This window comes from Amblyomma mixtum, chromosome 8 (assembly GCF_055824585.1).
Source record: "Amblyomma mixtum isolate Tamu chromosome 8, ASM5582458v1, whole genome shotgun sequence".
NCBI classification, from domain to species: Eukaryota; Metazoa; Arthropoda; class Arachnida; order Ixodida; family Ixodidae; genus Amblyomma; species Amblyomma mixtum.
In genome coordinates, this window is record NC_143019.1 from 78,098,657 (window position 1) to 78,112,995 (window position 14,339).

The 14,339-nt window shown below is 46.1% G+C and overlaps 1 protein-coding gene across 1 annotated transcript; it reads left to right on the forward strand.

Annotated features, from left to right (window-relative positions):
- Window positions 1-3,088: 3,088 nt before the first annotated feature.
- LOC149333108 (uncharacterized) lies at window positions 3,089-11,672 on the forward strand. Its single transcript, XM_089557641.1, has 5 exons — window positions 3,089-3,109; window positions 5,366-5,464; window positions 5,630-5,752; window positions 9,901-11,173; window positions 11,668-11,672. The coding sequence occupies exons 1-5, from the start codon at window positions 3,089-3,091 to the stop codon at window positions 11,670-11,672; spliced, it is 1,521 nt and encodes a 506-aa protein (XP_089413767.1).
- Window positions 11,673-14,339: the final 2,667 nt, after the last annotated feature.

Genomic DNA, 14,339 nt, shown 5'->3' on the forward strand with positions numbered 1-14,339 from the left:
TTTTGACAAAGGCTGTACCTGAGTCCAAAAGAACTTTATTTTGCCCTTCATGGCATATTCAAGCCATTGTGGTTGGTGCTTTTCAATGCTTTGAAAGCTGCTTTGAAAGAAAAACTTGTTTAAGTTGCTCAGTTTTTAGTTTCGCTCTCAAGACCCTCATTTTCAATTTGTGAATGGCATTTCTCTTGTGCTTTTCATCCTCATATTGTTCTTGTTTTGCTGCATGCTCATCAGTAATCATCTTCATTCTTGATTTGTGTTCAATGTGCCTTTGACTTTTGTCATCCTCAGCAGCCTGAAGACGAACCTCGAGCTCAGCAGACAGTGCCCGCTCGACAGCAGCAGCTCGACCTCCTTGCGTGCGGCGTGCTGCAGGCTCAGCTACTTCATCCAGGCTGCGCGGTGGTGTCGCTCTCGCATTCTCAGTTCACGGCCCAGCAGCACCAATGTCACGCGCTGGTGAGGCCAGCACTGTGGCATCAGAAATTCTGTCTTCACTTTCAAGGATCACAGTAGACTGTAAAAAAAATGTAAATAAAGAATTGTAGCCCAGTTTGTTCCAGATTACTATAGGTGATATTTTCTACTGTGCATCACTACCAACCACACATGCAATACCAACTCTATAGTCAAAGTTTAAAGCATGGGAGATTGGAAACTGCGACTTCTGGCCATCACCAGGTAGATGAGTTAGCCTGGTCTCTTATATTGGACACCAGGTTTGCTTACAAAAATGACCTGCATCCCTGGGAATAAAGCGGACGAGAATAAACACCTGCTAAAAGACCTGCGAGATAACTCAAAGGCTTACTTCTCACACCAGAGGTGCCCCGCCGGAGACGGTCTTGCGATGGGACTGTGGGATAGTTTACACAACTTACAAGTTTAGGCACCTTGGTACATTTCCACAGCAAGACCTAACGGTACGATCTATATATTACACTACCCAATCACAGAAAATTCCGACCTTGATTAGTTCCCAGACTACAAATAAATAATCTCCCGAAAATGCACGCAAAAAATACGCTGCTGAATTCTTAGAAATTGTCTGGAAATGACTGGCTCCATGTTACGCGTCCCGCCGAACATCTTCCGTAGAGTTCTGTCATTCCTACATGAAAAAAAGGCAAACATACAAACATGCCTCTTCGTCTGAACGCGTAGTTTTCCGTGAGGTTCGTTGACCTCCGCTCTGCCAGTAGTTCGGAATAATATATATATATATATATATATATATATATATATATATATATATATATATATATATATATATATATATATATATATATATATATATATATGTGTGTGTGTGTGAAGGACTGCCGCTGTCGCTGACAATAGTGGCACCTGGGCCGGCAGGATGCTCTGATAATGAGCTAAGCTGTTCCGTCGCCAGCGTTTCTCTGGCCTTCAAGTTGGCACGACCGCCGCCAATTCGACAGGTGCAAGCACTCAAGCCGCCTTGTTAAGTGCACTGACACTACGCGAGTGCTGAAGCGAAGGGAGCTCGTACGACAGCCGTCACCAAAGGGACCCCGAAGCGCGGCTGAACCGGCTTAGCACACCGTGAGACGCCATGCCGTTTCTGGAAATCGTCCCCTTCGACAGCTACCTATTCAATGCGCTGCTCTTTGCTTTCTCCGAGGTGCTTCTGGCAATGCAGTAGCCACTGTAATCACGGTGGCAAGTGGGGCTGGAGGCTGCGAAAAGCTACCCGACTCAAGACAAGAACGCGATCTCGTTGCTGGCCGAGCGGACTCCAAAACGGCTCTTCAAAAATATTGACACAGCAAGTCCGTATCGGTAGTCGCGGTCATTACACTCTTTAAAAGACAAAATACATCGCATTATAATAGCACTGCTAACTAAAAATTTCCTGACTACAGACAACTACTTTGGCTAACTGCCTAACAGAGATAGATAAGATATGCAACTATGACAGTGGTAACAGCAAAAAAAAAAAGAAATTACATGGTAAAAACAGCGCAGTAAGTTGCACCTACATCCGTCACTCTCGTCAAGTCGGGCATCCCCGTGGACCATCGCATCGATTATATCAGAGACGTCTGCGCTGGCTCGAGGCCGGTCACTGTCAAAAGTGCTTGGTGCAGTCGTAGTGATGTGCAGCACAATCGCTTCTACAGCAGCACAGCCTTTCGTCCAACGGCTCCGGTGGAGGACCCCCACCTGTCAACAACCATGCACACTTCGAATTAGCACTTATCATTTGCAAAAAAACACGGAAACTTACCTGTAGCCATAACTGCTCTTGATATCCTAGCCCTTCCTTTCTTCGCCTTTGTCCCACAGTTTCTTCAATTGCTTCACCTCGCGAGGCCGCTCGTTTGGCATGCTGTTGTACTCACAGCACAAGCGCTCCCATGCTTTCGATTTTGCAGTGAGCGAGACATCGTCGGTTTTCTTGCATTCGACTACATGCTTGTACTTTCTTAACAGCTCCTGAAGATCTTTCTCTTCCTCGGAAAAGTCCAACTTCCCGGGCATATCGGCGTAAACTACCTACACAACTCGAGCGCAAATGACACACACAGGAGGATGGTGAAGACGACGGCACTGGGGGTGGTGGTGGCTACTATGAATATTCAGGGGAGAGGATACTGGTCCCGGCGTATGTTACTAGTTAGTGACATCACTCTTGGGGACCAGGAGGACGGGAATTGGGAGGTGGGTGTAGTTGTGGGGGGGGGGGGGGGGGGGGGGAGGAACGGCACTGCACCCTACCAGTCCCAGCGGAGCCATGGCAACTACGGCTTCAGTTTTTGTTGTTTCCAGACTCAGCTTGCTACTTTGCAAAAATTGACCGTTTAAGAACGGTAAACAAAGTTTTTACTAACTAGATAGATGTTGTGCTGACGCAGAGCAAGTAAATGCAATTTTATTAGACCATTACGTTTAATCGTGACAAATACTGCTAAAATCTTTAAGAGTTATTGTGCATAATCTCTACACCAGTACGGCCACGATCCCGCCCTAGCTCCTTCCTTAAGCGGCTCCTTTCGTGAGGAAGCCCCAAGGAAGCTTTCAGCATTCCGAGTGGCCCCCTTAGGCTGCCTTACGTTTAGGCAGCATGAAGGCCTCCTTACGAAAGGTAAGAAAGTGGTGCAAGTGAAGGAGCGTTTTAGAATTCGGCCCTATAAGTTCACTGATAATTTTGGTTCCCATAATGAGCTGTTCTAGAAAGCGATGCATATGGTGTGTAGTGTAGTGTTGTGCCATTACGACGATTACAAGTTGCATGAAGTGAGCCCGGTCCAACGAGAGGCACTTGCATGCAATTTGTGCAAAAACGTCTGCAGGCATCTCAGAACACTCAAGCTGTTGTCTGCGGCGTAAAATATTGAAGCGAAATTAGGAAAGGTCGACCTCTCAGTATGCTTGGGCTTTCTCGGCGGGGGCTGTGTGCACTGGGAAAGGGGAGGGTGGCACGGAAAGAAAGCGATACGGAGCCATTACGAAAGAGAATGCAGTGCGAATTGAGCAGAGTAGAGAAAGGAAAGCAGACGAACGGGTACAGAGGTGATGACCACGGCCGCCATGGCTGGCTTGCCGGTCGAAAACTATCTTGCGGCTGATATCACGCGCATTCACGAAGTTTTGCCGCTCAAATGGTATCGACCTTTAGCCAATCCTTCGGTGTTTTTGCACGCCGCATTGCTTTTCTTCCGAGCCCTCGATGCCTCGGCTTATATAACTGACTTGAGTAAATTTTGATCGCGTTATAAGCGAGAATTTTTGCACATTCTCACGAGTTCTTTTCTCACGAGTTCTTAAACTACACTCCGCGTAATATTCTTGGCGGCATTATACTCTTATAAATACGGTACTTCTATCACAATACTCTTTTTTTTTGTTCGTGTGTGCTTGAAAACATTTTTTCGCCCTAAGCAACTTCAATATACATTCTATGGAAGTGCTGATAATGGCTACAAACAAAAATGTGGCCAACACTCATAAGAAAACTACGAAGCTTTGCTTCCCACAAATTGAAGAGTTCGGTGTGAAGGATTTTCTTGAAGTGTATATCCTGTGCGCAGCAATTCCAATGTTTAGTCAGTGATAGTAGTGGATTTCAGATAAAACTGCTATCCTGCCAAGAGCTGAGCAAATTTGAGGACAACGCAGTGAGCTTTGTAAATAAAAATCATGGAGGAGTGCATGCTGTTTTTGCACAGATGAAAATCAAGGGTATTCAGTGACTCTCAAGGCGTCTTCGATATTTTTGCAAGGACTTGTGAACTCAGTGGCCCAATAAAGCACCATTTCCTACACATCAAAAATGTACCTTTTATTGCAGAAGAAACCTTGAAAAAGCTCAAGCAAGGTTGTTTTTTGGTCTAGGCTTCCTTTCAAGCTCATCTGTGATGCTGACAAAGTCCTGGGCCTTTTCTTGGCAATCATCCTCACACTTCTGGACATTATTTCCCTATGTCAGGCCATGACTAACTACTGTTTTAGTGCCCGCTGAAGGATTCCACGCACTAAAGGCTGCTCTAAGCTTCTATTTTCCTCCTAATACGTTCAGTACCTTCATTGAGAAATGCTTGTAACACGTCTGCTGCACTGCACTTCCACAGCAACTTTCCAATTCACACTGAATGCCTGCTTCAGGCTTTCTGCCCATGGCTGAAAGCTGTGACATTGAGATTGGAAGAGAGCACAGTGGGTGAGGGAACAAACGCGAGTTACTTATTTACAATACCTGCAGGGCCCGAAGGCATTACTGCAGGGTGGAAAGAATACATAGTTTGTTTAGGCCTACATAACGAAAGGAAGGCAAGATTAAATGTAATGGCATAAGAGTGACAAAAAATAGGAATTGAATAAGCAAACTAATGGGTAGCAACAACCACAGAAATGGCACTGCGCAAGCTGCTATACATCCGATAACAGAGCCCGAAGCAGCGAGTCACCCTAGGATTCGGTTAATTTTCTGTGATAACAATATTAGAGTTACTGATGGTGAGAGCAAGATTGGATAGTTCATGACGATGTCGAGCAGTCCGGTCGTGGTTGGACCATGGCTATCTTCAGTAACGAAGATAGGGCCAACCAGGCACGGGCAAGATGATTCGTGTTTCCGTTGCTCTGGAATACACAACGCATCCTGGACCCCGAAAGGGGGACCTGTAGCAGCAGTGGAAGCGATGAAAACCTGTGCAAAAAGCAGAATTCGTTTTAGCATGGTTGCACCATTGCAGTCACTTTGCCCACTCTTGCAGCACAGAACTTTATGTGCTGCATGCCGTATTTACACTTGTAACGTTCAGTTCTTTTTTAAAAATAAGCCCAGAAATTTGAGGGGCGCGTTCATTTTGGTACATGGTTGCTGTTCTATTATATGCAGGACTCCAGGCAAACAAGCCAGCCAGCGTCAAGTTGTGTGCTGGGGTCCAGCGGTGCATTTCGTCTCATCACAGTGCTCCAGGACAGTGCAATGTCTGAGGCAAGTGGTGCGTCTCAAACCAACACAGTGTTGGAGCCAAGCAGTGCGTCCCAGGCCATCGGAGTGTCTGAGCCCTGTGAAGTGCTTGAGAGCAGCACTTAAACCACTGACAACGATGGACTTTCATAGTTCGAAGAATGGGTGCTAGATGGTCCATGCTCGCAGGAATCACTGGCTGATACATCTCCCGCTGCACATGAAGACTTGCCGGCAGCCAAGGCTCCACTGTCACAAACAGCACTTGCACAGGGCAAACGGCATACAAGAAAGGCCGACCAGGCCAATGAGGCAATAGTAGCTAACCTGGGCAAGCTTACCGAGGCCCTTAATTGAAATGAAAATTTTGACTATTTTGAACATTTCGGATTATCATTAGGCAAAATGATAAAAACAGTACCGGAGGCCGTTCGACCTGGGCTGCAGATAAAGCTACTCCGAGCGTTCCAGGAATACACTGCTAAATAAAGCTGTGGTGCCCATTTTTTTCTTCCCAAAAAACGGGTAATTTTTGTTTAATCATTATCTTGGCTGCGTGCCTGACACACAGAATATGAAACTCAAAACTACAGATAACTTCTTCACCACTGGGAAAAGTCAGGTATCATTACTGCATGCAGCACAAACAAAAAAACAGTGGTAATCCTGAGTCGAGAAAATTATGAATGAAGAGGCGAGAACCTATTCGACGATCCCCACATGGCCTTGCAGGGACTCCATGTTGACATAGAGCAGCTGCCCATGTGAGCAATGTGATAAAGATGCACACATAGATTCAAGGCCATAAAGATCACTGCTGTCCTTAACTGGTCACCAAACCCATGCCTTTTTGCACACAACATTAATTTCCTCCTTTTCCGTAACAGGCTCTGCATACGCACAAAGGTTACTTTGCACAAGAGGAACCATGGTGGTTAGCAGTCACCTTCCCCATGTGTTTTGTATGGATATTTTGTTTCTCCTCTTTAACCACGCATACAATCAAACTTGAGCAGTTTTGAGCGTTTCTGCCCTCCTCACAAAATTGGTGCAACGTTGATGGCTTTGTCCTGCTTCATTTCATGCCAGTTTAGTACAGCAGAGCCCACAAAATATTACAGTGCCAAGGAAATATTGCTGCTATAACCAATAATTGTTATAAATTAATTTTCAGAAAAAAAGACAAAATGAAGATTCAAACATTTCAATCTCGCAGGAAGTAGTTCCCTAGTTCTGGGAAAAGCCATATGCTGGCAGCTAGCTTTGCTTGCTACACATAAAGCGGACAGACATCTTTTTCAAAAGTATCTTGCTGCTCTGTGTTCAAGTGGAAAGGGCGGGGGAACCTGAAAGCTCTTGTTTTCTCTTTGTATCATTGGGTGCAGCCAACTCATTCAAAGGGTGGAAGGGCCTCACACGAAGTGAAATGCGCCAACGTGCAGTCTGCCCTGGATATTCGTGGTTTTGTACGAATCTAGCACTTCTTTTTATCCTGGTTCACAGTAGCAAAACTGTTATAACCATTAGCATGGCAGGAAAATTTTGCAGTAAACGGATATTTTTGTATAGAATGCAGTGCCAGGGCTGTTCACTGTTATAGCCGATATACTGTAAGTGGGTCCGACCGTACTACAATAAAGTAGTTCCAGAATAGCAAAGTCAGCTGCACAGGTTAAAGCAGCTCGGCCGGTACTAATGCAGTAAACACTCTGTGCACATTTTTTCCTAATGCAAAAGCACCCTACCTTCAGTAGCGTTGAAGATTTGCGGGGTCGCAGCGGAGCACCAGAGCAAGATCACCAGCGTGGCAGGCTTCTAGTTCCGAAGAGCCCGTGCCGTGCGTGCGCTCCGAGCATGCACTGTCTATCTTTATTTTCCTCTATTGCGGGCTGGTAACGCTGATCTCAGCGCCTGCGCTTTATAGCGTCGCCGGGGGGTAGAGGGCCCCCCGCCCCAGACGGAATGGCGAAATGCACGCGCCGACGGGGCAGAGATGGAGTAGCCACGGTGGCAAGCAGGTCTGCAGGTGGGCCGGAAACATCTGAGGCGAGCTCCTGGGGACGTGTCTCGAGGTACGCGGGTTTGAGTCGATCGAGAGAGATGACCTCTTCACGACCATCGAGCAGGATTGTCGCTGACATTTTCGTACTGTTGAGGACGCGGTACGGGCCGTCGTATGAGGGGGTAAGAGGCGCCTTTACAGCGTCTCGCTGGAGAAAAACATCCGTCGAGGAAGCAAGGTCTGGGTGCACAAAGACTTGATGGGCAGATGAGCGAGGTGGCACTGGGCGCAGACGCTGAAGACAGTCCTGTAGGCGTTGAAGGTATTGCAGGGATCGGGACGAGGGAGCCGAAGGTATGAACAAGTCTCCAGGAAGCCGCAGGGAGGTACCGAAGACGAGTTCGGCTGCCGAACAGCCAAGGGCACGACGCAGGACGGCATGTAGGCCTAGGAGCACCATAGGGAGGTGGCCTACCCAGTGCTCGCGATCCAGGCGCGCAATGAGGGCAGCCTTGAGCTGGCGGTCACCTGTAGGCCCTCGGTCTACAGATTGATGGGTCATCTCTTCAATGCCTTGAAACGACGCTAACTTCTAATTCTCGAAGGGAACAGCGCCCTGACCCGACGAAAGCCGTGCAGGATATTAACCTCCCAAAAGAATTAGTTGGCAAGTTTGGATCTCTTTTCGATGCAGGCCTTGGCCTTGCGAAAGGTTTTGTGCATCACGTCAAAACGCGATCCACGGTGCAGCCAGTGCAATCTAAACTTCGGCGCCTTCCGCTCTCGCTACGACCATTGGTCTCGGAAGAGCTCCATCGGTTGGAAAATCTGGACGTGATAGAGAGGGTGGAGGCATCTGAATGGGTGTCACCCATTGTGGTCGTTAAGAAGAAAGAGGGAGGTATTCGCCTCTGTGTAGACCTTCGACAAGCAAACAAAGCTGTCGTAATAGACAGCTTTCCCCTTCCTCATACAGAAGAGCTATAGGCCTTATGCGAAATGCACTGCCATCTAGCGGTCGCCGTGCGCGATCCGCCATGTTGGAGGATAGCCGCCGGATTCACAGCACGTACTGGTACACGCTCGTCGCGCGCGCTCGAGTTTCACCGTCCTCAAGATGCCCACATACTGCTCAGTGCCTTGCTGTACGCAGAAGGGTCACAAAGACGCCCAGGGAAAAAAGGTAAGAGCGCTTTATTTGAGCGCATTTCTATTTTTGGACTGCAATCCACGACATCCGCAGCACAAATGTTGCAGAACCATTGCTACATGTCGAGGCATCGCGCAACACATTTCGTTAACGCCATGTAGCAAATGAAATTAGAAATAAGCTTTGTAAGCACGAAGGAAATATCACCAAAAGCTGTTCTTCCTGCGATTACCTGTGAAGTGCGCCGATTATCGGCCTCGCAAGAGAGTAATCGTGCTCAGCTGTTCAGGGGTGCGGGTCGCGCTTTGTGTGAACCGTCGCTTATCCGCCGCAGCGATTACACGCATTGGTTCTTAGTGCGAATATTTGTTTCGACGGACTAGCAAGGGTCAAGTGCTCGTCGCGCATAATGTTCGCGCTCTGTAAGTCAGTCAATCTTTTCTGTTCGACCAGGGAAAGATGCCTATTTTGTGGAGCGACGGCTTGTATGCATGTAGCGATTTTATCTTGCAGCCACGCCTTCTAACTGGCCGGTTTCCACGAAGCCGTGTGTTGTGTAAAAAAAAGAGTGGACCTTGAGGGTAAAGCGGTACCATACTTCCAACTAGTAGCGGGAATGTATAACGCGCATAGAATCCTCCAAAAATTTCAGTGCACAACTGCTTGCTCGTCGTGGTAAAAACATAGCCATTGCTGCATTCACGGGCTACCTGTTTTTAACGGCGATAGTCCAAGAATGGTAAACACTTGTGCAGTGGGGTCGTGTGGGGGCCTAGGGGTCTAGTGCCTGGCAAATAATGATAAATTGTTTTCTCTCTGTCTCTGAGATAGGTGAGCTTAATGCAATATCTAAAGAATTTATTGGAGATGGCCATAGTTGCATGAAGTGAAATAAAAAGGAAAGAAGCAGTTCTAGGTTTTTATTGGAATGAACAAAAAGGTACTGTAGTGACTTCAGAGGACTTACAGTTAATGTTATTCAGGAGGGGTGTACAAAAAGCATGCAAGACAGTGCATGTATGCAACACTCGGTCAGGGTCTAGTTAGTGCATGTTTTGAAACTAAAGATGAACCACAACATACACAGCACAAGTGAAGATAAGACGAATTCATTTCCAGCAAATGCGTGTTGCACAACCATAGTTGCAAGTAGCACATTCTTTTCTACCCCTTCAAAAGTGCTCTGTACATTATGCTCCATTTTTTGTTTGCATGTATATGTCTAAACAAAAGCCCTGGACCAGAAATAAATACCTGAAAATATTTTTATGCAGGCTGCACTTCTTACTTTGCATTTTCTGTTTGCAGGTGTCTTTCCACTGCCTCCCACATGACCCAACAATGCGCAAGGCTTGGCTAATTGCCATAAAAAGGGACCCACCATTCAATATTCAGACAGCCCGTATTTGCTCACAGCCCTTTGTGGACGATGACTTCCTGAAAAACATAGTCAGTGGCCGCAACATTCTGAAAGATTCAGCAGTGCCGTCAGTATTCTCCTTCAAAAAGCAAAAAAAGACTAGAAAGCCTCCGAAGAATCGGCAAAGCATTGTTCAGGTGCCACTTCCCACTGTTCCTGCTCAGGAAGTTACGTCATCGCTGCCACTGCCAGAGACGGAAGGCAATCAACAGGGTTTTTATGATCATACATGCACTGAAGAGGAATGTGTCGAGAATTTTGCACAAGCCGAGAAGGACAAGGAAATTGCTCGACTTGGCCAAGAGCTGTACAAACAGCAGGAGATAAATGCTCGACTAGAAGCGAGGGTCTCTGCATTGTTGAAGAGATGCGCCTACCTTGAAAACGCCTCGGCAGAGTTTTCAGTTGAGAAGTTCAGGAACAATGATGACGACATGCAGTTTTACACTGGTCTACCGTGCTATGCGGATTTGAAAAAACTGCTTCATTATTTGAAGCCTGGCACTTACTCCACAGCAGATGAGAACCGTGCAAGTTCCAGAAAAGAGCCTGGTCGGAGTCCGACTCTAAACGATGAGAACCAGCTGTTCCTGGTTCTGGTGAACTTGAGGCTGGGACTTTTTCAGCAAGACCTTGGTCACCGGTTCAACATCCATCAAAGCACAGTGAGCCGAATCTTTAACGAGTGGATAAACTTGATGTATCACCGGTTTGGAGACGTGTCACTGTGGGCTTCCCGTGAGTTGGTGGAGAAGTACATGCCTCAAGAGTTCAGAGAGAAGTACCCCAACACCAGGGTTATTATTGATGCAACTGAGATTAGGTGTGAGGTGCCTAGTTCATATGTGCTACAGTCAAAGATGTACTCCAACTACAAATCAGCCAACACATTTAAGGGCCTCATTGGAGTGGCTCCAGATGAAACACTGACTTTTGTGTCGGCACTTTTCACCGGGTGCATCTCAGACAAGGAACTTGTGAGAGCAAGTGGATTCCTTTCCCTTCATTTCGACGCAGGAGATGTAGTCATGGCGGACAAGGGCTTCACCATCAGGGACCTCTTGGAACCAATCGATGTGCATCTCAACATGCCACCATTTCTGAGGAATGGCCAGCTTTCAGAGGAGGAAATTGCTCAGACAGAAGCTATTGCAAGCCTGCGTACTCACGTGGAGCGACGGATACAACGCATAAAATCCTTCCACATATTTGATTGCAGGATCCCAATCACAATGGCACACACTGTGAATCAAATATGGACTGTGTGTGCCATCCTAACAAACTTTCAGACCCCACTAATGAGGACATGGTCATTTGCACAGTGCTCTGGAAATTATTCTTTCTGGGAGGCAGAGACATAACGTCCCAAAGCAACTCAAAGCTATGAGGTGAGCAGGGCTCTGGAAATTTAGACCATCTGGGCAACGCGGTGCGACGCTCATGAGAAAATGGCATTACTATAATGCTGTACTGGTCAGTTATTTATTTACTACAATCACTGATATAACTTCGAAGCCACCTCTGTCGCTCAGAGATGTCAATTTGAAAATACACTGTGCTCGGATGAAAGTGCTTGTCAGAGGTATCTTTATAACAGTGCTAACAAGCATGTCATTGACAAGCACAAGCTGCCTGCGCTGTCAAAATATGTGCAGTATGACTGCAATAAACTACCAATTTTATTTTCTTGATGATAAACTGGAAATTTGTCGGTAATAAAAATGTAAGTGACACTACATCAAACTGGTGTACAGCAAATGAGATGCAAAGAAAATGATACATAATTTAAAAGGAACTGTATCACAACAAAAGGCAGAACAGATTGCAGGGTCTGAAGAACTCATGAAGATGGAAAGCAAATGAACAGTAACACCATGGCTAGCAAACAGGATCTTTTTTATTGTATATTAATGGGACAAATTAATTGGCCCAAGATGTTTGACCGTTAAAACTGCAAATTAAAAAACCTCCCCTTTGCTATTAATGGTATCAGACTGTTCATCACTTTCCTTTGATTATATCACAACAAAGACTAGCAAGCAGACATGGTCAAGCACTTTTCTGCATCTGAATGGTTGTGCTGTCCTCAAGTATTAAAGCCAACATGCCCACACTTATTCTCTTCTAAAATTAAACAGCAGTGCTAAGGTTAAAGCTTTAGCAAGGTGACATTGCACGGTTTAAGCAAAAGCATTGTGGTACTTGACTGCTGAGCTGGAGTTTCTGAGTTTGAACCCGGCCTCGTTTTAATAAAGGCGAAACAATGATGCGCCTCTGTGACATGAGCACATGTTAAAGATGCCCAGGTGGTCGCAATTACCCCAGAGTCCTGCACTCCAGCTCTTCTCTCTCCTTTCTTTCATTCCCTTCTCTATTTCAATTCCCCTACAGTGCAGCTCAAGCCTTCGTTCAGACAGAATGACAGTTCCTGCACCTTTCTTATGTCTATAACAAAAACATGCGACATTAACCCATACAGGAAATAAACGCACAAATATTGGCACTCATGCATTCTGAACTATGCCAGTCCATGGTCTTTGTTTCATTCTTACAGCAGTGTTTACTGCAAGCGTTCTACACAGCCACGTCCAGCGCACATTTGAGTGCAGACAGGAACGGTACAGCATGTGTGAAATAAAAATTGTCCAGCTTTGTCCTCATGACACTCCAAGTGGACTCACAGTATTTTAACTTCCAAATTATTAACCACTTTTCAGAGTACACAACAAAGTGTGTCCACTTGAGGCCAGCACAGAACATCTGGCCCATAACTTGTGCGTAATGCTGGCTAGTCACTTTTAACTCTGGAATACCTCCAGAAACTTCAACAAAAAAGTCCGGTGAAGTCAGTGCTTCTTCCAGGGTCGCCAACTTCATGCTCCATGGGCACTTCACTTCTATTAAACCAAACGGTGGTTCTTCTGCGGCATCATATACAACACGGTCAGGTGTTGCACCCAACCATGGGCAACTGGGGCACACCATAAGGCCACAGGTGTGGACAACAACAGGCCGGCCGAGATGCTCCATCACTTGAATGTACCGTTGAACAGCTCGTGGTTCATTTGTGCTCCCATATCTGCATATATCTGAAGGGCGAGAAATGTTATCTAATGCAATCAGCGCTAGGAAGCAAAACTAGAAAATGACCAAAATAGTGAAAATTTGTGTGTACCCGATTAATCTATGTGTTCCTATTCTTACTAAAGAGTAAACCTGCTGATTTAACAATATCAAACTGTCTCCGGCCAGTGGTCCTGCTGATGTATTACACTTGTTTAGAAATGATACATTAATATCATTTTTAGTTACCTTTCTGAGTTTGCCTTGACTCTGCATGTCTGCCAAAAGGCTGCAAAAAATAAAAATGCTGTCTCCATGCATAAGAATGGTCCAAAAAGCTCTGCTGAAATTACCGATTTCTTCAACAAATAATGCAGTAAGATTTGTTTGTAACAAATCTTTTCTTTTAGTGTCACATTTCCTAAAGGCCATCTCGATAGGACATCATTAGCTAAGCGGCTTGAAATCATGTACAGGACCTATTTCGGTAAGTTAAACATAAGTCTGAGCTCATACACAGTAAGGTGTGTTGAAGCAATTAGCGCATTTTTTAGCATTGCACATCTTCAGTTATTTTGAGGGATGATAAAAAATTAGGGGAGTGATTCCAGGTAAATAGCATTCTATATGATGATACGTTTGACATTTCGCCTCACCTTACAATGTTGTTGGTGAAGCACTTTGGCCGCATGATGTTGCTAATGCCACGCTCTGTCCAGGCTTGTTTCCGGCACAGCACAGTGTTGAACTTCGATGCAGTCAGTCCGTGCAGCATTCCATGTTGGGCTCCTTGCCTGCTGACGTGTGCTGAGCTCGAGTGTGCAGGCATCCTCTGGTGACAGCCTCAGACACTGGATGAATATTTACAAAAAAATATTTCACATGCAGCAAGTGACACTAAACATTATCACAAGTCCCTTTATTCTGTTAATCACAGCTCAAGTAAGCTTCACAGATGTATTATGGCAACAGCTGAATACCTGCAACCAGTCGCAGCTAGCCAACTCTGAGGGAAGACACCAGTTTAGTTCTTCTGGAAGAAATTTGTAGGATGGTGCGGGCTCCAGCTTCTCTCTTGCTTGCAACCGTTCATGCCAGGGCACAAGACATTCAAACCCAGATGGCAGCAGAGGCATCTGAACAGCTTTTGCTGATCCTTCATAGGAGCGCCCACACTGAGTTTCCACACAGCGTGCGGAAGCAGCTTCAGCTAAGATGGCTGCCCAACAGCCGTCTGCTTCATTCTGGCTAGCTGAAAGCCTCA